Source organism: Nanorana parkeri, unplaced genomic scaffold, assembly GCF_000935625.1.
Source record: "Nanorana parkeri isolate BGI_ZX_2015 unplaced genomic scaffold, ASM93562v1 scaffold187, whole genome shotgun sequence".
Classification (NCBI taxonomy): Eukaryota; Metazoa; Chordata; class Amphibia; order Anura; family Dicroglossidae; genus Nanorana; species Nanorana parkeri.
The window spans coordinates 513583-535596 of record NW_017306455.1 but is presented as its reverse complement, the minus strand read 5'-3'; the positions used below and the strand labels follow the sequence as shown (position 1 = coordinate 535596).

The window sequence follows — 22014 nt, the reverse complement described above, 5'->3', positions numbered from 1 at the left end:
AGAGAGAGAGGGGGGGCAAAGAGAGGCAGAGAGAGAGAGAGAGGCAAAGGGAGAGGGGCAAAGAGAGAGGCAAAGGGAGAGGGGCAAAGAGAGAGGCAAAGAGAGAGAGAGACGCAAAGGGAGAGAGGCAAAGGGAGACAGAGAGAGACAAAGAGAGACAAAGAGAGAGAGAGAGAGACAAAAAGAGAGAGAGAGACAAAGAGAGAGAGAGACACAGAGAGAGAGACACAAAGAGAGAGAGAGAGACACAAAGAGAGAGAGAGAGACAAAGAGAGAGACAAAGAGAGAGACAAAGAGAGAGAGACAAAGAGAGAGAGAGAGAGAGACAAAGAGAGAGAGAGAGACAAAGAGAGAGAGAGAGACAAAGAGAGAGAGAGAGAGAGACAAAGAGAGAGAGAGACAAAGAGAGAGAGACAAAGAGAGAGAGAGACAAAGAGAGAGAAAAAAAGAAAGAGGCAAAGAGAGAGAGAGAGAGGCAAAGAGAGAGAGAGAGGCAAAGAGAGAGAGAGAGAGAGGCAAAGAGAGAGAGAGAGGGGCAAAGAGAGAGAGAGGGGCAAAGAGAGAGAGAGAGAGAAAGAAAGGAGGCACAGAGAGAGAGAAAGAAAGAGGCAGAGAGAGAGGCAAAGAGAGAGAGGCAAAGAGGGAGAGAGAGGCAAAGAGAGAGAGAGGGAAAGACTCAAAGAGAGAGAAGGAAAGAGATTCAAACCAATAAAAGTCAAACATTTTAAAAACATTTAACATGAGCGTGTTTATGTATTATCTTTTACTGTACACTAATTTTATTTGTTTGTGCATAGGCATGGAAATAGGCATGGAAATAGGTAACCAACTACGTGGTTAGTCTCAAGTATACATTCCAGTTCTGGGTTTGTGTTGTTTTATGCAAGCTTTTGTGAACAGATCTTCAACCACCTAGATTTAGAAACATTTACTATAAAACTGCTCCAGTCAGCTAGCAGAATATTCAGGGAAAAACCTAACAAACAAAACCACTATGCCAAAGTCATACATTCCAATCAATTTAGTTGAAAGTGCATTTAAACCCAAAGACACAAAATGACTATATTGCAGATGATCAGTTCCTAAATGTGGTGGCTGCATAAGTTTTTTTTTTTTGGTGATCCTTCCAGTAACACTTTCTATGCTCAGTAACCTGTCATATCTCTATAGGTGTGGAGCACTGTCACCCTAAGACAGATCTAGGCACGTCTGCCGCGTTTGTACGAGCAGAAACGCAGTGCAAAACCGCATGACTTGCTGGCCGCGTTTGGTGTGCCATTAGAAATGAATGTGTTTCGCGTTTCTGCGAGTTTCCGCAAATGCACACCGATTGTGCCCAAAAACAATCGAATCTCTGCGCCCGCTTGAAATTTGCAGGTGTGAACCAGGCGTAAGAGTTCCCCCCGTGTAGGACTGGAGATTCTTGCCATTTTGTGCAACCTTCTCCATTTTATAAAGCTTGCAGTTGAGATTCATCAGAAGTGTGAATTATTTCTGTCATCAGGCCGGTGAATAGTTGGAATGCCTCATATTAAATTTCTTGCTGTTTTTTGATGGTGAAAGTTGCATATTCTCTGGTCTGAGTATCTGCATGCTTAGGAACATGGGGTTATTGGTTGCCAGAGGGATTTTTAAAGCAGGACTGACATACCATACCAGGTTAAAATTGGAGGCAATATGAACGTATTCTATGCTTCATGTCTATGCCAAATTGTCAGGTTTGACTACAGTATATCTTTAATTAAAAAAAAAAAGTAAAATGTTTCCCATAGATTAGCCAATATATTTACACCCAGGTCTGCCCAGCTTTCAAAAATGCACCTTAAAAATATGCATAGTCCCCAGCTAAATTATTAAGAGGCATGATTATTCTCATTAAAAACAGCCTATACTCACCCCAGGATTGTGCCAGCTTCTTTGGATCGGTAAATGTCACATCTATGTAGGGGGCCTGTGTGTTTGGCTGCTGCGCATAGTGTCTTGTGGTAGAGAGAGAGAGAGACAAAGAGAGAGAGAGAGACAAAGAGAGAGAGAGAGACAAAGAGAGAGAGAGAGACAAAGAGAGAGAGAGAGAGAGACAAAGAGAGAGAGAGACAAAGAGAGAGAGAGACAAAGAGAGAGAGACAAAGAGAGAGAGAGACAAAGAGAGAGAAAAAAAGAAAGAGGCAAAGAGAGAGAGAGAGAGGCAAAGAGAGAGAGAGAGGCAAAGAGAGAGAGAGAGAGAGGCAAAGAGAGAGAGAGAGGGGCAAAGAGAGAGAGAGGGGCAAAGAGAGAGAGAGAGAGAAAGAAAGGAGGCACAGAGAGAGAGAAAGAAAGAGGCAGAGAGAGAGGCAAAGAGAGAGAGGCAAAGAGGGAGAGAGAGGCAAAGAGAGAGAGAGGGAAAGACTCAAAGAGAGAGAAGGAAAGAGATTCAAACCAATAAAAGTCAAACATTTTAAAAACATTTAACATGAGCGTGTTTATGTATTATCTTGTACTGTACACTAATTTTATTTGTTTGTGCATAGGCATGGAAATAGGCATGGAAATAGGTAACCAACTACGTGGTTAGTCTCAAGTATACATTCCAGTTCTGGGTTTGTGTTGTTTTATGCAAGCTTTTGTGAACAGATCTTCAACCACCTAGATTTAGAAACATTTACTATAAAACTGCTCCAGTCAGCTAGCAGAATATTCAGGGAAAAACCTAACAAACAAAACCACTATGCCAAAGTCATACATTCCAATCAATTTAGTTGAAAGTGCATTTAAACCCAAAGACACAAAATGACTATATTGCAGATGATCAGTTCCTAAATGTGGTGGCTGCATAAGTTTTTTTTTTTTGGTGATCCTTCCAGTAACACTTTCTATGCTCAGTAACCTGTCATATCTCTATAGGTGTGGAGCACTGTCACCCTAAGACAGATCTAGGCACGTCTGCCGCGTTTGTACGAGCAGAAACGCAGTGCAAAACCGCATGACTTGCTGGCCGCGTTTGGTGTGCCATTAGAAATGAATGTGTTTCGCGTTTCTGCGAGTTTCCGCAAATGCACACCGATTGTGCCCAAAAACAATCGAATCTCTGCGCCCGCTTGAAATTTGCAGGTGTGAACCAGGCGTAAGAGTTCCCCCCGTGTAGGACTGGAGATTCTTGCCATTTTGTGCAACCTTCTCCATTTTATAAAGCTTGCAGTTGAGATTCATCAGAAGTGTGAATTATTTCTGTCATCAGGCCGGTGAATAGTTGGAATGCCTCATATTAAATTTCTTGCTGTTTTTTGATGGTGAAAGTTGCATATTCTCTGGTCTGAGTATCTGCATGCTTAGGAACATGGGGTTATTGGTTGCCAGAGGGATTTTTAAAGCAGGACTGACATACCATACCAGGTTAAAATTGGAGGCAATATGAACGTATTCTATGCTTCATGTCTATGCCAAATTGTCAGGTTTGACTACAGTATATCTTTAATTAAAAAAAAAAAGTAAAATGTTTCCCATAGATTAGCCAATATATTTACACCCAGGTCTGCCCAGCTTTCAAAAATGCACCTTAAAAATATGCATAGTCCCCAGCTAAATTATTAAGAGGCATGATTATTCTCATTAAAAACAGCCTATACTCACCCCAGGATTGTGCCAGCTTCTTTGGATCGGTAAATGTCACATCTATGTAGGGGGCCTGTGTGTTTGGCTGCTGCGCATAGTGTCTTGTGGAACTGGAACTGCAGTACAAAGCTCACAAAGTATCTAAAAGACAGAACACATTGTGTTTATTGCTATTATGGAAAACACAAATTGTGTTTTTCAATATATTAAGAATATTTTGCTTTAATGTAAAACATACTGATTGCTTAGAGTAGAAACATCTGCATATCAGAGAGATGGTGGCAGTACAGGTTATTTCATGCAGGATGTGAGCCACCACCAAAACATGTTCTTACCTGATGTATGGGGTGTTGCCTGGAATGTGGAATTTTGCACCAGGATCAAATTCAACATCATTTCTTGGCAAAGGAGGGCATATTCCTTGATACTTAGTCCTAAAATACATATTGACTACATTATAGGATACATATTCACTACATTAAGGGTTAATAATACAATAATATTGTACCAGTCATTTTAAAGTGTTGCAAGAGAAAAATCACTTAACCAAACAAAATGTATTTAAAGTAGATGAAGTATATCAGAGTCCAAGGGTATCTCACATATTGTAGAGATAACAGAGTCTGTTTCAGATACCCCTTTTAAATGTAATTTGCTTCTCTGAGGTCCCATTGACATAGCTGCAACTCAGATGCACTTTAATGGGAAGGGTAAGTAAAACTACATGCATTTATAAAAGGTACTACACTAATCCTGATGTAGGTATGCTGTGGTCAGTGAGCATTTTCTTTTATATGCAGTGGAAGACTAGAAACCTTTTCACTGCACTGGGATCTGCTGGAAACCACCTTCATTGTTGACCTACAGATGTGCAGTGTTGTAAATAGGCCTGAGAGCGTCTCTGGGCATGGCCTATTCTCTACTCTGGGTGGATTGCAGTCACAGTTACTCTTTATGGAAGCAAGTGGTAGATATTAGACCCCTGATGTCTCCTCTGCCTCCAGCAAGTACAGATTGGGGATACAAAGTTCCTGATTTGCAATGTACCTGGCTGCTGCCATTGGGGCACTTAACCTATGAACTCCCAAAGGCCTCAGAGCTCATTTATTCAGCACAGAGGAGTTCAGCGAATAGGATTTTACCATTCTCCTGCTGCTCTCCATCCTGCATCTCCCTGCAGTGGTCTCAGGCTCATAAAGAAGCCAAGTGAGCCCAAGGACCAACAGGCTTTGTGCAGCTCTTTTGCCAGATGGGTGCCAAAAATCAGCAAGGTAGAGAAGACCACTGCAGGACTTTCTTCTGCCAATCTTATAGGCAGAAAAAAGTGGGGGGAGGGGAAGTAAAATAAAGTTTAGTATGAGCTACTAGGAAGGGCAGTATTAAAGTTAACCGGTTTGCCCTACATGCGCACAGCACATGTTCACTTAACTGTGGGTGCAGAGTTCTGTTTATGGAGGTTTTTCTAGTCTTTTGTTTTTCTCTATAGGTTAAACTTGCACTTGTGTATGTTTTTCCAACCTGACTATGTAACTAAAAAGGTAGTGCTTTGGGGGTAATTATGCTGCCTTCTATACGTAATAGAAAGTGCTATACTGTATATCAGTTATGTGTAACAAACTGCTGACAAGCCACATTTAATTAGCCCACTTCTGTTACCATCCAAACTCTACCTGAGATTCCACCAGTCGTAGTTGTATCGACTGGCAGGAGTCCGTCCATTGAAAACATTCCACCTCCACTGGTCAATCAAGTAGCCAAAAGGCAAGAAGGCAATTTTCTCCAAAGCCATCTTAAGGAGGTAATTAATATCGCTCTCTAAGAAAGAAACACATAAAAGGGTTTGTTTTAAATGTATAAGGTCAATACAAACAATTTCTGATAAACTTGTGGACTGTCTGTACTTGTAAAGCATCTTTGGGGGCTTTTGTGTCATATCAGGGCACGCAGGAACATAAACAAAGATTTTTTTGACACAACTGTGTCAGATTTCTTTTATTTCAGAGACATGAACAAATCATATTGAGAATAACTGAAAAGGACATGCAGCAATTCTGTTTTCCTTCTATAAAGCATACAATGCGAGCACATCATGAATAAATAGACGTAGACACACCCCACTGGCCCAGAAACAGTGGACCCACTCTGCAGACCCTGTAGTTACAGCCTAGTTCATACCATTTTCTCAGAAGACAGGGTTTTCTACTTACTCCCGGAGTTTGGAAATCCCAATTCATTATGAGGTTATGATAAAACTACTAACCTGGATCTTCTGTGACGTCACTGAGCAAGCCAATAGTTTTCAGATGTCCTGGAGTGGATACAGATAGAGACAGCACATCCCCTATAGCTTCATGGAAACCTGGATTAGCACCTCTGCGGAATGTGACTGGCTGGTCTTTATACTGCAGGTAATACTCCACATGTCCCATCTCATGGTGGACAGTGAACAATTGCTCCATGGTAACCGTAGTACACTGCTTGATCCTTTGGACAAAAGAAACAATTTCTTGTAGTGATTTACATTAATACAAGCATGGTATTTTCATTTTTCTCTGCTGTAAACCTTGAGGATGTGTATTTGTCCCTGGATTCTAGCTACACTCAAGGCCTCATTAGTAAAACTGGTACATGGAGAGCAATGTAATTTTGTTGTTGTAGATCAGTGAAGTTAAAAAAAACAAACAAAAAAACTGGAGCTCATTTCATTTTCCAGAAGACTTAACTCTAGTCTAATTAAGAAAATATGTATTCAAAGCAGATGCTGTCAAAATCATTCTATATAACCAATTAACATACTTATGTTCCTTGCAACAGGAGAACCACTAATCTGACACTTAGTACTGTATGCCAGTAAAACAATTATTACGCCTGTGGCCTATAATTTTAACTACATTATGCCAGTTTACAGCAAAGTGCACATAGAGTGGTATAGGGCAAACTGGTTTTCATTTGAGTGTACATTTTTAGTTTAAAGCCAGCCATGTTGGGGAAAAATTGCTACATAACAATAATACAAATAGTAACACACACACACACACACACACACACACACACACACATGAATGAGGGGGCACAAAGTCTTTTTTGCTGCCTGGTGAAAGTATGTAATCAGTTTAGATGCAAGCAATGCTTTTGTGGACACAAAAAAAAAAGTGTTTGAAAAGAAAACTGTTGTCATTGCAGCCAACTGGATTCCCGATACTAGCTTTGGTAATAGAATACAATTTTAAGAAAATGAGAATATAGTGCAGCACTTGGGACATAAAATCACTCTTGTAGTGTATGACTCACCTGAAGTCTTTTCTGTTGTAGAAGTCCCATGCAGAGGCATGACACACCACCTCCCGACCATCTGCAGGCTTCTCCAGCATAGACTTCTGCCAGAATTCTGGTGGCATCTCTAGCAGACCCAGAGAGGTGAAGAATTCTTCTGAGACCTGAAACATGTAGGTGGCGTTCCAACCCTACAGAGTGCGAAAAAAACCACCCAAATCCCTATTTATTTAAAGTGCAACCTTATCCAAAACGTTAGGTTATAGGTAGAGTGAAAGCGGTGTTTCATTCCCTGCCTAGCTTTTGCTGGGATCTCCACCACCCAAAACAGCCATGATAGCCAGTGCTCTACTTTCAGTAGAACCTTTTAGTGTGTGGATAACCAAACTGGCTTAACAGAATTACAAACCTTTTCGACATGTAATTGAGATTACACACATGTATTTTAACCAAGCCTGCTTGGAGTTCAACTTTGCTAGTTTACCTTTTCCCTCATAGTGCTGGTTACATCCACATTAGTCTTGTCAGGGAAGGGAATCATCATATCATAGATATTATTCCACGTTTGCGACCACATGTTACCTGTAGATTGACATCAGTCAGTCAACACAAGAAAAAACAATCTATGGAAAGTCAGCAGAAAACAGTATTTTATTATTGGCTTATACACTGTTTTGGTACCGTTTCTTATTTGTGTTTTTCCATGGTGCTGTCCAGGACTTTGTGGGTGAGATTTCCCCTCACTTCTCAGTTAAGAGACTTCATATGGCTGTTCAGCCTAAATAACGTCTTAACCTGTTTGTTTGCAAATTATTTTTATGTGCATTACTTTTATCTCGCATGTGCAGGAGTTGCATCATCACTGGCCACCCAGGGGCCATAAAAAAGAAAGTCACTATGTGCAGAAGAATTGGAGAGGATGGCTGTCCCCAATCTACTGTCTGTATACACCTCTACTTTGTACTTCCCAGGTGCAGAACAAATAAATTATTTCTAGTGGAGAGCCATTCATAACACACATGGTAAAGTGGAGTAAGTAGCTCCCAAAAAAGTAATCCTATATTTGTCTGACTACAATGAACAGCAATGAGCCATAATCTGGTTGCTATACGTCACATCATATCAATACACGTACCATCACAGCAATATATTTAGCACTAGGTTAAAAAATACAAAAAAAAAAACCTAGAAGCCCCGAGGGTCCACTTGCATCACTGTGTTCTCATTTGTATCTGCAAACTCACCTAATAGGTGTGCAGGAATTGGGCCTTGGAGGTTTATGTATTTTTCTCCATATCTTTCATAGAGTTTTCTGCGGACAAAGGCATGGAGATTGAGATACAGGGGCTCCAGTTGATGATAAAGCTCCTCCAGGTCATTCTCAAAAGTGGATGAGGTGTACCAAGAGCGCCAGTATGCTCCGGTGTCTGTGAATCCTGTCGAGAAAAAGAACCAACATTACTTCATCCCAACATACATCTTTCCTCACAATGTTTCAAGGGTTACAGACCAAAATTATCGAATAACTGTATTACTACAAGAGCAGGACATTACACATCAGCTCCACTAGAGGGAAACAGTCAACCGGAAATTCATATAATTTAGGGTTAGTGTTATAAAAAGGATAGCTGTGCTATCTTATACTTGTGTTATCCTGATATCTTATGTTTAATCTTTATTCTGCCACTTGTAATAGCAACTTATTTTGCAGCAAAATGTCCAAAAGGTGCCAATCCTGAAAAACAGTTAAAATACAGTATATAAATACTTGCCAGATGGTACTTTGTGCCAGCCACGCTCCTCAAGATGTTCCCTCAATCCCCACCAACTTGCTGGCGATGTGAGCAACAGGTTGGCTCTATTATGCACATCTTTTGGTCTTGCCCACGCCTCGGAGAGTTTTGGGATACTGTCCTCCGAGAAATCAACCAACTCACTGGGATTTCCTTAATTGATGACCCAGCGGCAGTCCTGCTCCACCTGACCCCACTCTCCAAGTCTCGGTACCGCAATTCCCTTCTAATCCATCTAATTAATGCGGCTAGGACTTGTATACCGATGTGCTGGAAAAGTCCAGACCCACCCTTGGTGAAAATGTGGCTCAAAAAAGTGGATGAGATCTGTGTGATGGAGGAGCTGACCGCCACTCCATCATACCGCTACCAAATTCAGGAAAACTTGGTTCTACTGGCTGGGATTTCTCATGTCCCCGGAATATAGTACCCTGATGGTTACTTGAATTGCTTCTTACCACTAAGCAGGAGCTACCCTCGCTGGATCCTACAATCTGCTTTTCCATATGTTTCTGCTTCTGTCCTTCCTTTCCCCTACGCGTTTGTGGTCTGCATTTCAGTACATGTCATCCACATGTCTGTGGGTAGGTTTTCTTGTCTATACGTCTGCAGTCTAGAGTATTGTAATCTCATAGTTGGGTGTGAGCTTCACTCACATTTCTCATCTCTTCACTCACATTTCTCATCTCTTCAACCCTGTATTCCCGCTTACCCTTGTACTGACTTCCCTTCTTGCCTCACAGAGGTTAGTAATTGCACAGCGCCCACATGTGGAATTAGCCTGCGTTCCCAAGCTTACACCGACTGCAATTAGGTTCATGTGATCATCGCGTCTCTTGCGCCATCTGAGACGCGACGCTGCCACAGTGGTTTCCATTTTATGTTGCTTTCAGACCTTTTGTGTACCCCTACAACGCTCAGGGTTTTCTTGCTCTTGGGCTGGAAAAGCCCAACTATAGTCTGATATTCGGTGAATATGCTTAAGCAGTGATGTGTTTGTTCTCTACCTATGTTTTTTTTTTTCTTGTGTTATGAAAACTTTATTTTAAAGAATTAAAAAGGAGAACTATGGGGTCAGTGTTTTTCCCCATAGTTCTCCTTAGGGTAACGGGAGGACACAAACTAGCGTCCTCCCGTTACCCTAAGCTCAGTATACCGCGACCTACAGCTCCCGGTATACTGAGACGCCGCAGCCGGAGCGGATCCCGACGTAGATGACGGGATCCGCCCAGCTGTGTGAGTGACAGCTGGCTCTGCCTATCTAGAGGCAGAGCCAGCTGTACCCGCCCCCTCCCCCGTCCGTTCCGCCAGTCAGCGCTGGCAGATCGGAGCGGGGAGAGGGGAATCCAGTCCCTCCCCTGTCACGGCAGAGAGCCGTGACAGGATCGAGAGGTGAGCGAACCTGGTATGTGTTCGATCATCTCCCGATCTACTGAGCCGACCTGTGACAGTCTCATTGTCACAGGTCGGCTAGAACTATGAGGTGAGTGGAAATCACTCATCTCATAGTTCTCCTTTAAAAATAAATATTATTAAAAATAAAATACAGTATATGCAAAAAAAATTAAATAGTGGTGCTGCAGGATAGATGCAGCTATCCCTAAAAGAGAAACTACAATGAGGGGAATTTATCAAAACTGGAGCAAATTAAAGCTGTGACTAGATGATCCTCAGGTTTGACTTCAGCCCTTCTATACAGTTAACCTCACAGTTTAGTTTTCCTAATCAGCCCCCCTAATGGGGCTCCCTTATTCCCCCAGGCCCCATAGTGTGCGCTGCTGTGGCTATTGTTACACGACCGTCTACAGCTCTACCTGTTGGCTCAAAAATAGAAGTGCCTAGCCCCAAAGATGTAGAGTAGGATTACCAAAAGGTACTGCCTCTGACTGCTAGTCTCGCAAAACTGAGTGAAATTTGGTGAGGTCACTAATGTATTGCCTGCTGCAGAGGAATCTGTATCCCCAAGACCTGCATTGCATGTCGCTTCCTGCTTTTTCTTAATTTATTCTACGGATCTAAATTGTAGTTTTTCCCCAGAAAAGGGGATCCCATCATTCCTTCAAACAGTCTAACGAGCATTTATAAAAATATATATTTATTAATTGTAGAAATACTAAAAATGGTTATACACAACATAACATTTCCTAGATATCACAAGTATCAAAAATATCAAAAAATATATCAAAAGAAATAAAAAAAACACACAAAATGCAAAAAATGCAAAAAATGCATTCAGCTAATAAATCTTTAGCAAATATATTATGGAACAAATAGTGTGGAGGCACACCGCGTAGAACGCCTACTGTTCTCAGATGACAGAAAAAGCTGGTATCAAAGATGTGTGTATATATATATATCTATTTTTTTGGTGTTAAATGTCTCCATATGGACGAAAAAAAGGAACCATATTCATGGAAAAAAGAAGAGAGCTCTTTATTTCAAAAATATGGCATGCATATGTATGAAAAGCGGCATTTATCAGGAATTAGAGTTATAAGAAAAAAAGAGATTTAACTCACAATGGAATGTGTCCTCATTTGAAGGATCGACTTGGAAAAGAGAAAAAGAGAAAAGAACGGAGTTATAGGGACATTTTCTTTAAATTGAGAAAGACCTATGAAAATAAATCTCGCCTGTTCTGGAACAAACTATATTTAGAAAAATATATAGAACAGGACCTATGCCCACAAGGCCTAAGATTACAGGTCATTCCTAATATAAAGGATATTTCGGATGAATTGAGAAAATGGGAGTACAATTTCAATGTTTGCAGCAGCAGAAACATGCTGACAATGCTGGTGGAATACTATGAAGTAGAATTAAAACAAGTTAACACCCAGATCCAAGATTTAGTATTAGACCTAGAAAGCTATAAAACAATCGACTGATTTTGATACATCCATGAAAACTCTAGAACAACAAATAGAAACCTATAATAGAGAACTAGTAGAAACAAAAGAACATAAATTTGAAAGGGATAAAGACGCTTTTCTCCATGATAGGGCCTACAAATGGGAACATCTTAATAAAAATAGAAAATGGGAAAATAAAAACCCCCATTTCTCCCGACATAAAACAACACAAAGAGATAGAGGTGAGCCCTTGTCTGCGGGGACAGAATCGTGCCCTTCCTCTGCAGAGGACTCCAACACTGTGTAATGATTGAGCGAGTTTGGCTGAGGATCTCAGCTGCGGAGAGGCTTTGTGGATGGCTCAGGTGGGGGGGTTCACACTTACACTCTTTAGTGTGGCTGAGTGAGGTTGGAACCCTTAACACATCATATGCCACCACAGGCTGTAATTGCAGAGATAACAATAAGTGAACCTTCCCTCTGTGCAATATTGTGGTTAGTTGGGGCCTGTGGGGATTTGTAGTTCAAAATAAAGTAGTTCACTCCATGAATGCAAAAAACTATAGCAACTACAGCAACTTGGCAGAGGAAAGAAAAGTAGTCCCGTATTTGTTTTGGTATACAGTAGTTCACTCCACTAATGCATAACACTATTGCAGGCTTATCAAACCGTAATTAGGAGTACTCCTGAACAAGCCCCCTTTGTAGAGCAGTGTCTCTTTAAACCCCACTGAGTTGCAGGCAATGTAAACAATTACAGGGTTCAGGATGGTACTTGCGGTTTGTTGGGGTATTCAGAGCCCTCCAGGAGTACAGGGCGAAGGATCACTGCTGTGCTGGAAGAAGTCCGGATTAATGCTGCTGGAGTGAAAGGTTCACGTGCTGGAGCAGAGGTATGAGCCCTAAGAAATTGCTCAACGTTCTACCTCGCTAGAACATTGAGCAAGTGTAACTTCCAGGCTTTTATGAGTAGGCAGGTGTGTTGGGGCGGAGCAGTCAGCAGAGGCCCTCCCGAACGTCTCCTAGCAACAGGATGCTTCCGAAGGGCCAGGCTGCTACGCCCTCACTCCTATGTGTGACGAGTCCGAGGGAGACGTCTAGAGGGAGGAGCCGAATATGCAAGTCTGCCGGCCCGTCTCCTAGCAACGAGACGGCGCCGCGGTTCGTGACACACTGTCTCCCAAAAAGGATACAACACTCGTTCTCAAACGCAGAGATACAAAAAGGTCAAAATCACAGAAACCCGAATTATGCACCCAATCGAAGATATACCAATAGTCAAACTGATCAAAGACAGATGACCGTCCTACCCTCCGATATACTTAATGAAGGAGGAGCTACAGGTTTTGATAAAGATTTCTTAGACAACCCCCCCACAACTCAAACTTTTTTCAACAGAATAGGTCCCAGCATAGATATAAATGGGAAAGAAGGACTCCCGCACTTAGAAAACATCCCAAACACACTTCCCAAAAAAACCATGTGGGATCAGTACATGACTAAACGTCACCATTGAATAGCCTACAAATTATTAATTTGACTCCTTTTGTTTTCTCTAGAGATCAATTAAACTTAATATCTAAAGGCCTAACTTTCTGAAACATCTCCAGATAAGTTCGATATTATTAAAGATGTTAACCTTTTTGCCCAAAAATTACTACTAAAACAAATCCATGATAAAAGTAATAAACCACTAGGAGGAATTATAAAAGATTGGAAGGACTTCTCAAGTAGAGACTACCAGGCTCTAAGAGACCTTCAGGATTTATGTGCAGAAGGACACATTTCCGAGGAAGAAGAGGACACTTATGAACAGAGACCCCCCAAAGCCCCTCACTTTAAACCCAAATCAACTACGTTTCCCCCTCTATCACAAAACATAAATATCTGGAACTTCCTAAGAAGAGTTACTGAGGACATTGAAAAAAATCTATCACATAAAATAAAGAAGGATAATCTAACATATGAACAAAGATGCTTTAAAAACCTTACAACAAAACAAAGAAATTATTTTAAAACCAGCCGATAAGGGGGGAAATGTAGTTATTATGACCAACATTTACTATACAGATATGGTAATGAAAATCTTAAATAACCGACAATGGTACCGACCCACCAAGGGCAGTACCCTACAAAATCACCAACAAATCACTGTTTAATATTATTGATGAAGCACTAGAGAACAACATTATCGATAAGAACACGAGTAACTTTCTAATAATTCTACATCCAAGAATCCCAGTAATATATGCCCTACCCAAAGTCCATAAAAATGCATTAAATCCCCCAGGTCGCCCAATAATATCCAGCTGTGGGGCTTTGACCGAAAATGCCAGTACATATGTGGACCATTTTCTGCGTCCACACGTAGAAGCTCTCACGTCATATATGTTAAAGATACCCCCCATCTAATATCTCAAATTAAAGATCTGGAAGTCCCAAATGGAACTCTCCTAGTAAGCCTCGATGTTGAAGCCTTATACTCTTACATACCCCATCAAAAAGGGATAGACGTTATAAAAAAAGTTTTAGCCTCCCTAGGGACATCTGAATACAAATCACAATACCTTTTTGATTCAACTCTTACAATTTATTTTAACCCACAATACTTCTTCTTTTGATAACAATCTCTACCTCCAGGTACAGGGCACGGCTGTGGGAACACGGTGTGCTCCCTCATATGCCAACCTGTACCTGGGGGTATGGGAAGAGGATATCTGGTCCAGAGACGATCTATGTACCTGTGCCATGTGCTCTCCTGGCACAGGTACATAGACGATATCTTGATTCTCTGGACAGGTGGCAAGGATCTCTTGGAAGATTTTGTTGAGGTTCTTAACTTCAACGATCTCAATCTTAAATTTACCATGAATGCGAATGAAACCGAGCTACCTTTCCTGGATATTTGTATCTGTAAAAGTGACAGAAATATTCTACATACAAAATTATATAGAAAGAGCACTGCTGGAAACTCCTTATTAGAGGCCAGCAGTGCCCACCCCCAAAGCCTTAAAAATAGTATCCCATATGGACAATACCTGAGGGTAAGGCGAAATTGCAGCCTAGACAAGGATTTTGAATCTGAAGCCAAAAATCTGAGACACAGACTACAACCAAGAGGATACTCTGACAAAATTTTACAGAAAGCATACAATAAGACCAAAGCCAACTACAGACCAAATTGGTTTCAAAAAGAAAAAAAACAAAAAACAGAATGATCATCTGAGATTAATCTTTACATATAATAATCACCATCAAGCAGTCAGTGATATATTAACTAAACATTGGCACTGCTTATTAAAACATTCCATAATTTCAAAATTTTTACAGCAAAAACCGACAATAATTTATAAAAAGTGTCCATCCTTGAAGGATAAACTAATTTCAAGTGAATACAATACAAATAAAAAATTGTCATGTTGCAAATATCCAGGCACCTATAAATGCCAAAAGTGCAAATTCTGTGCTTTCATTCGAACAGGATCAGAGATCACCACCCACAGTGGGCAAAGTATCAAATGTAAACATTATGCCAACTGTGAAACCAAGGGAGTCATATACTTGCTAACGTGCACATGTGACATGTTCTACATAGGGAAGACCAAAAGAATGCTCAAAAACAGAATTTCTGACCACGTCTCTGACATTGGGGCACATGATCTTAGGTCCCCTATTGCCAGACACATGGTACATGCACATGGAGGGAAAACTAAAGGACTTAGCTTCTTTGTCGTGGACAGAATTCATGTACCCAGTAGAGGGGGAGATTGGGACAAACTCCTCCTCCAAAGAGAATGTAAATGGATCCATTCCACCAGGTCCTATGAAAAACCAGGAATTAATGAAGCCATCAATTCTAGTTGCTTTTTATGACCTAGACCCCCCCTTTTTCTTTCCCTTTTGGCCTTCATGTTTGGAGTCCTTTCCCAAATTGAAATCGCTTTCTCTTTATAAAGGAATCACGGACATGTATCTGTATGGGATGCATGTGTATATTTAGAGAAATGTTTGCTCTTCAAAATGAAATTATAAAAAAGGCATAAACTGCTATGTGCTATATGTAAGAAAAAAAAAAAAATTCAAAGCGCCAATGATGACCAACAGATGAAAATAAAGTGCAAGCGAGGATAACTAGGAGTTCTGCCCCACTTCAGCCTGGGAAGCTGCAACACTATGGGAGAAAAGAAGAGAGAAGGGCGCCCACCCTAGTGTAGATGGTTTTTAAAAATGTGAGCTAAAGTACAAGGTAAAAACATACTCACAATGAGAATCAGTAAAATCATATGAAATGAGACAGAATGATATCTGAATATCAGCTGCACAGATGCCTGTGTATCAACACAGGACTCCTTTTGATGACGCGTTTCCGGGGGCCACGCCCCCTTCGTCAGAACATCATCAACATGTTCTGATGAAGGGGGCGTGGCCCCGGAAACGCATCATCAAAAGGAGTCCTGTGTTGATACACAGGCATCTGTGCAGCTGATATTCAGATATCATTCTGGCTCATTTCATATGATTTTACTGATTCTCATTGTGAGTATGTTTTTACCTTGTACTTTAGCTCACATTATTAAAAACCATCTACACTAGGGTGGGCGCCCTTCTCTCTTCTTTTCTGCTATGTGCTTTATGTCTCTTTCTTGTGTCGTTCGGAATGTCACGGAAAACCTTGAAGGTCCAGAAACATTGAGGGAAAAATTCCCTAAAAAACTAACACACTTTTATTTCTGGAGTTGAAAATCTCACCCCTTTTTTCAGTATAGAGAAATGAAGTACATGTAATAGTAATCGAAATTTATATATGTCTAATTATTTATTCATACGCATTCATAATGTACATATATATTCTATCATCATTTTCCCTGCTTCATTATAAAGTTTTCCGTGCCATCCAAAAAGAACACAATGAGGAAAGTATGTAGCAAATATAGATTCATCGCTATATATGAATTTTATTTGCATTTTCTGGACAACATACGTCTGTGATAACTCAACCTGTCTTGTTGAAAATGAATAGCCCAAAAAACATTTATGTATAAAAATGTAATTTAATTCACTCTGGACATATATATAACTTTCCAGCACTTTTTGTAATATTAAATTCCTTTCCGGTTGAAAGAAACGTGCCCTGTGGGGACACATAAAAAACATGATGCGCTCCAAACACGCTTCATATGTTATCAATTAAATCACTTAAGAAATCCTTTTAGAGGAGAAAACCAAAAGACCTTCACTGAACAACACCCTTCTGATGAAGCCCCGGTGTGGGAGGGGGTGAAACGCGTCATAGGCGTTCAGTGAAGGTTTTCTCTGTGTGGCTGCCTCAGCTGAGGCCGCACTGTGTCTTTCGCCTGAGATATCCACTCATCTATTATTCTAACCAGGTATTATAACCTCTTCGTTTGAAGCCTCCTATGTAGAGAAAATGAAAAAAAGAGACTGCATTTCTTCAGTGATGCTTATCTCCAGAACCAACAGAGAAGCCGAGATAGTGCCATCTCCTGAAACCTCTATAATTACTTTGACGTTTTCGTTACATTTGACGGCAATCGTCTTTCAAGTTTCCGTATTTGCATTTATAGGAATAAAGATACTCAGCTACTTTGTAACCTTCTCAGGATAGAAGACGTTTTCTGTGCCTACCATCATTTCTTTTTAATCACTTTGGAAGGAAAATAAATCCCACATAAATATAGGAATCCAGTAAAGGCAAAGATCTATAATCACCAACGCACAAAGCCGAGATATAACCACATCTCCTGGATTTCCCACCACCCTTGATTGGATGCAAATACATCAGCAGATATATTGTCTCCTTTTTCTTTCTAAAGTTGATCCCCAAAAGAAGGATAGGTTTCATCGAAAAGAAAACAAATCCTACAAAATGAACACAGCAATCCAGTAAAGGCAAAGTCTCAGAAACAACTAACGCACAGAGCCGAGATATAACTACATCTCCTGGATTTCCTATTTTCTTTGATTGGATACAACTACATCAGTAATCACACGCACCTAGTGCGTGCGTGTGTTTAGGTTAGTAAATCACTCCCATGGTCTTTCCCTTTTCCAAGTCGATCCTTCAAATGAGGACACATTCCATCGTGAGTTGAATCTCTTTTTTCTTATAACTCCAATTCCTGATAAATGCCGCTTTTCATACATATGTATGTCATATTTTTGAAATACAGAGCTCTCTTTCTTCCATGAATATGGTTCCTTTTTTTCGTCCATATGGAGACATTTAACACCAAAAAAATAGATATATATATATACACACATCTTTGATACCAGCTTTTTCTGTCATCTGAGAACAGTAGGCGTTCTACGCGGTGTGCCTCCACACTATTTGTTCCATAATATATTTGCTAAAGATTTATTAGCTGAATGCATTTTTTGCATTTTTTGCATTTTGTGTGTTTTTTTTATTTCTTTTGATATATTTTTTGATATTTTTGATACTTGTGATATCTAGGAAATGTTATGTTGTGTATAACCATTTTTAGTATTTCTACAATTAATAAATATATATTTTTATAAATGCTCGTTAGACTGTTTGAAGGAATGATGGGATCCCCTTTTCTGGGGAAAAACTACAATTTTGTCTAAAAGTTAAAAAATAGGGGACCCTCCTTCAGAACTTTTTTTCTTTTACCAAACCTTCCTTTCCCCAAGTATTCGTTTACTATTCTAGGGATCTCCAAGCTGTTTCTTGAATGTATGGATGTTATTTGTATGAGGCAGTCATTCAGTAATGATAACACCACATATTAATCATCACATTGGGAGGAGTGCAAAAGGAGTGCACCAAAGTACACACAGATAAATGATGAACACGTAGTCCTGACAAATGATTGCCAAGATGCAGAATGGAATGTGGTGTGGACAGAATACAAGAGCACAGTTATGGTGTTAAGTCATAAACGAGAAGATAAAATGGAACAGAAAAAAGCAATATATGCAGGATCAGGGTAAAGTATAACTCACTAAAGAGCAATAAGCGCATGCCATTGCTGAATGTGGAGTGGTCTAAAAGAAGTGCGTGCCTGTGTGCGTTTATAAGTTCCGATATTGAATTATCCAACCTTTTGCACATATGGTACCACAGTCATATCTAGAAGTTTACATATATCAGTGCAATATATATTTGATGCACAACACAGTTCCCTCATACCAAATTATAGGTAAATGCCTTGTTTAAAGAGCCTCAACATTGTATAAAGTACCGTGTGCTTCTACTGTGTTACCAGAAACACTACAACCCGTAGTCAGTGGTGTATTTTTTTTTAAGCATGTATATCTTTATGTATTTTGGTTTTGTGCTGCCCTAGGCAAGACTAAACTCGGGCACCCCCTCAATCTAAATTTGCCCCAACCCACCCTGTGCAGGACACGTAGGGTCTCAGGAGAACTGTGCAGACTCCCTTTCCCTGCATAGATGTTCTGCTCCTCTTACCTGCAGCTCGAAGTGCCATCAGTACCAACAGGATACATTGCAGTCCCCAGCCTGCTTCTGGGACATCCCACCATCAGATCACATGCGATGGCCAGCCCTAAGCCACTCACTTCTTCTCCTCCACCTCCTGTACAAAGCCTTCCGGACCGCAACTCACTGGGCCCTCCCCTCCTCCGGGCAGCTTTTTACATAGGCAGCCACTCTTAGGGCCTTGCGGCTGCCTAGTTTGCCTCATTAGGTAGCCGCCACTGCCTGATTGTGCCGCCAAGCCTCGGCAAGTGCCCAGTATGCCCAAAGGCAAGTCCAGACCTGTCCACCTTATTGGTTTGGGGCAGCATTTTCTGCCGCCCCCCTTGGAAAGTGCCGTCCTAGGCACATGCCTAGTTTGCCTTGCGGTAGATACACCCCTGCCCGTAGTATGAGTATTTACTGTTAAAGCTCATCTAAAACACAAAAGCAAAAATATATTATATTGCAGGTCATCAATCCTTAAATGTGGTGGCTGCATTTTTTCTTTTGCCCTTTTCCCTTTATTTTCACCTGGTTATACAGCCAGCAGGTCTGACATTTTTCAACTTCCTTTAACAGACCAAGCTGTCCAGCAGATCGAGACAAACCATTTAACTGGTGCCAACAATGGTTATCTTTTATTAATTTATGTAAAATCTTTATCCCAAGTCTATCTAAATCTGCTAGTGCATCTAAAAAACTCCGCCCACCACAGGTTGACAAATACTGCTGTCCAAAGGTGGCTCTGTCGCTCCTCCAGAGTGAAGACGCCCTAAGACAGGAAGTGTGTTACTGACCAGATCACCAGGTGAAAATAAAAAAAAAGAGCCCAAGAAAACCAATGCAGCCACCACAATTTGTTTATCTTCTCTGGTTTCCAGCAGGGCTTCAACTGCTATGACTCCATCCCTGGCAAGTCCTGCAGCTTTCTCAGGTGCAGTATACCTTCCAGAGCTGCAGGTAATGCCTGAGAATGGGTGACTTCATTTAGAACCAGGTGCTGGAGGAGGCTCCTCCTTTGACAAAAGGAAGGAAGGAAGGAAATTGCACACTAACAATTACATAAGAGCTTTTTTAATGTTTCCCAGAAACATTCAGTTTAAAAAAAGGTTTGCCACTAGCATCGCGATCCATTACAGATGGTTCAGTAACTCACTGCACCCAGTTATCACTTACCATCCAAGCTGTAAGCCTTGTTACTGAGCCTTACAAATTGTTCATATTTGCTCCGTAGTGGTTTTCCAGCAGAGTTATGCCAGCCTTCCCAGGCATACAGTAACTTCTTGTAGCTGCGTGAAGTTGCCATGATCTCAGTAAGCTCTAAAACAAGAAAAATCATTTATCACTATAAAACAAACATCTTATTATAGCCTATAAGTTAAACTCAGCACTCTGTACCCTTTCATAGGACTTCTACTAGCCAACCTGTATGGATTCATAATGTTTTTAACCACAACTGCCCTTATTTAAAAACACACACACACACCTGATTCGGAGAGCACAGAGGGATCATGGAATATATAGTTTTATTTTGTCTTAGTGAAAAGTGCTTTCAAATCAACCTAATTGACAAAGAGAAGATTGCACCAAGTGTACAATTTCTTTTTTTTTTTTTTTTTTAATGACAAGTGATTAAATCTATAATTTTGTTAAAATTCTATGATTCCATAATCTCCCTAATCTGAAGCTCTGGCCCAAAGTCCGTATTCCACCCATGTGACCAGTTAAATTAACAGGCTGACAGGCATCCTATGCTGGAACTACATAATCTTAATTTCTCATAATTACTTGTCCAGTATTAGTGTACATTATAGCCAGCATACAAGAACTGATGAAGGGGTATCTGAGAGCCCCCAAAATGCAATGGCTTTTTACATTGCATCTTAAAACAACAACAAAAAAACCCCACACACACCATACTGGCCAGAATGGGTCAGTGTGGTGCTCTCATTTTCCTTGTTCAGGTCTACACCCCTGACCCCCCCAAAAAAAAAAATCTTATAATAATGTAATTACAGAATAGACCTATAGGATAAATGCAAAACTATGGCTCTGGAGCTTAACTGATTTAACAACCTGAATATAAACCTGCCATGAGAGAAATATGAAGGCTGTTATTGCTGACCCACTTTCTTCATTATGCATATAAGGGCTCAAAGTACTGAAGCCAGAGAGTACTCATAACAACCAGATAATTAGCATGTTCAGAAGGAGAGGTCAGCAGCATCAGCTTCCATGTTCACCTCATTGGAAGGTTTCCTTTAAAGTCGGCCTTTCACTTTAAATACACAAAGTTCCTGTACTCTGCTCGCCTCAGTGTCACTAGAAGTCATAAAAAATGCATACCTGGTTCCAGAGACCAGCAGTCCGTAGTTTGGCCGGGAGGGCACACTTTGGCTGTTGAATAGATTCTGTCCATGTCGCTGAGAATAATATTATACTGTGGGGAAAATGGATTTAGATGTTACATTCCAAAAAATACATCCTGGCCCCTCTCCTGCCAGCATGCTATAGAGAAGGACATTTGGCTTGCTTTGTGGAACCAGTGGACTCTCTGGATAACTTTAGCACAAGGAGCATGTTGGACCTCTACAATCAGCAAATCTCATACTTGTTGATTGGAGAGCTCCAGCTATCACCCATGGTCAGACCTCTGCAAAGAGACCACTGCTTCCACACAGAGCAAAAGTCCTTCTCTGCAGCTGCTTGCAGAAGACAGGCTTTTCTACTCAGGATGTGACAGCTTTCCAAAGAAAATAAACGGTCAGACTTTGTACACCTTTTGTTTTGATGCACCTGAAATGTATTTAGGTCCCACCAATCACCTTCTAGCAAATCACACCAAACTGAAAATGTGTTGCCAAATGAATTCTGATATAAGCCTGCAATAAGTTCGGCATTTTTTTTAATGTTTCCACACCACTTTTACAAGAATTACTTCTGTCTCTTCTGCCTCTGATTAATATCGCTCCATCAAAACCGCTCGGTAGAGAAATAAGGCAGAGCGGTTTAGCGTTGTCATTTCTGTTGCATATTAATTTAA

General features: G+C 40.7%; 1 protein-coding gene across 5 annotated transcripts in view; it reads right to left on the bottom strand.

Annotated features, from left to right (window-relative positions):
- ACE (angiotensin I converting enzyme) overlaps positions 1–22014 on the bottom strand; it is a 52599-nt gene that overhangs the window by 17079 nt on the left and 13506 nt on the right. For 3 of the 5 annotated variants that reach the window (XM_018555199.1, XM_018555200.1, XM_018555201.1), the window contains exons 3-11: positions 21318–21411; positions 20148–20291; positions 8106–8297; positions 7346–7443; positions 6880–7052; positions 5849–6072; positions 5259–5403; positions 3924–4022; positions 3607–3729 (exon numbers count right to left, since the gene is read on the bottom strand). In XM_018555199.1, coding sequence (XP_018410701.1) covers positions 3607–3729; positions 3924–4022; positions 5259–5403; positions 5849–6072; positions 6880–7052; positions 7346–7443; positions 8106–8297; positions 20148–20291; positions 21318–21411 — 1292 coding nt within the window. Of the gene's footprint in view, positions 1–1896; positions 1952–3606; positions 3730–3923; positions 4023–5258; positions 5404–5848; positions 6073–6879; positions 7053–7345; positions 7444–8105; positions 8298–20147; positions 20292–21317; positions 21412–22014 lie in introns of all 5 variants that reach the window. The other 2 variants (XM_018555197.1, XM_018555198.1) reach the window with 1 other exon arrangement.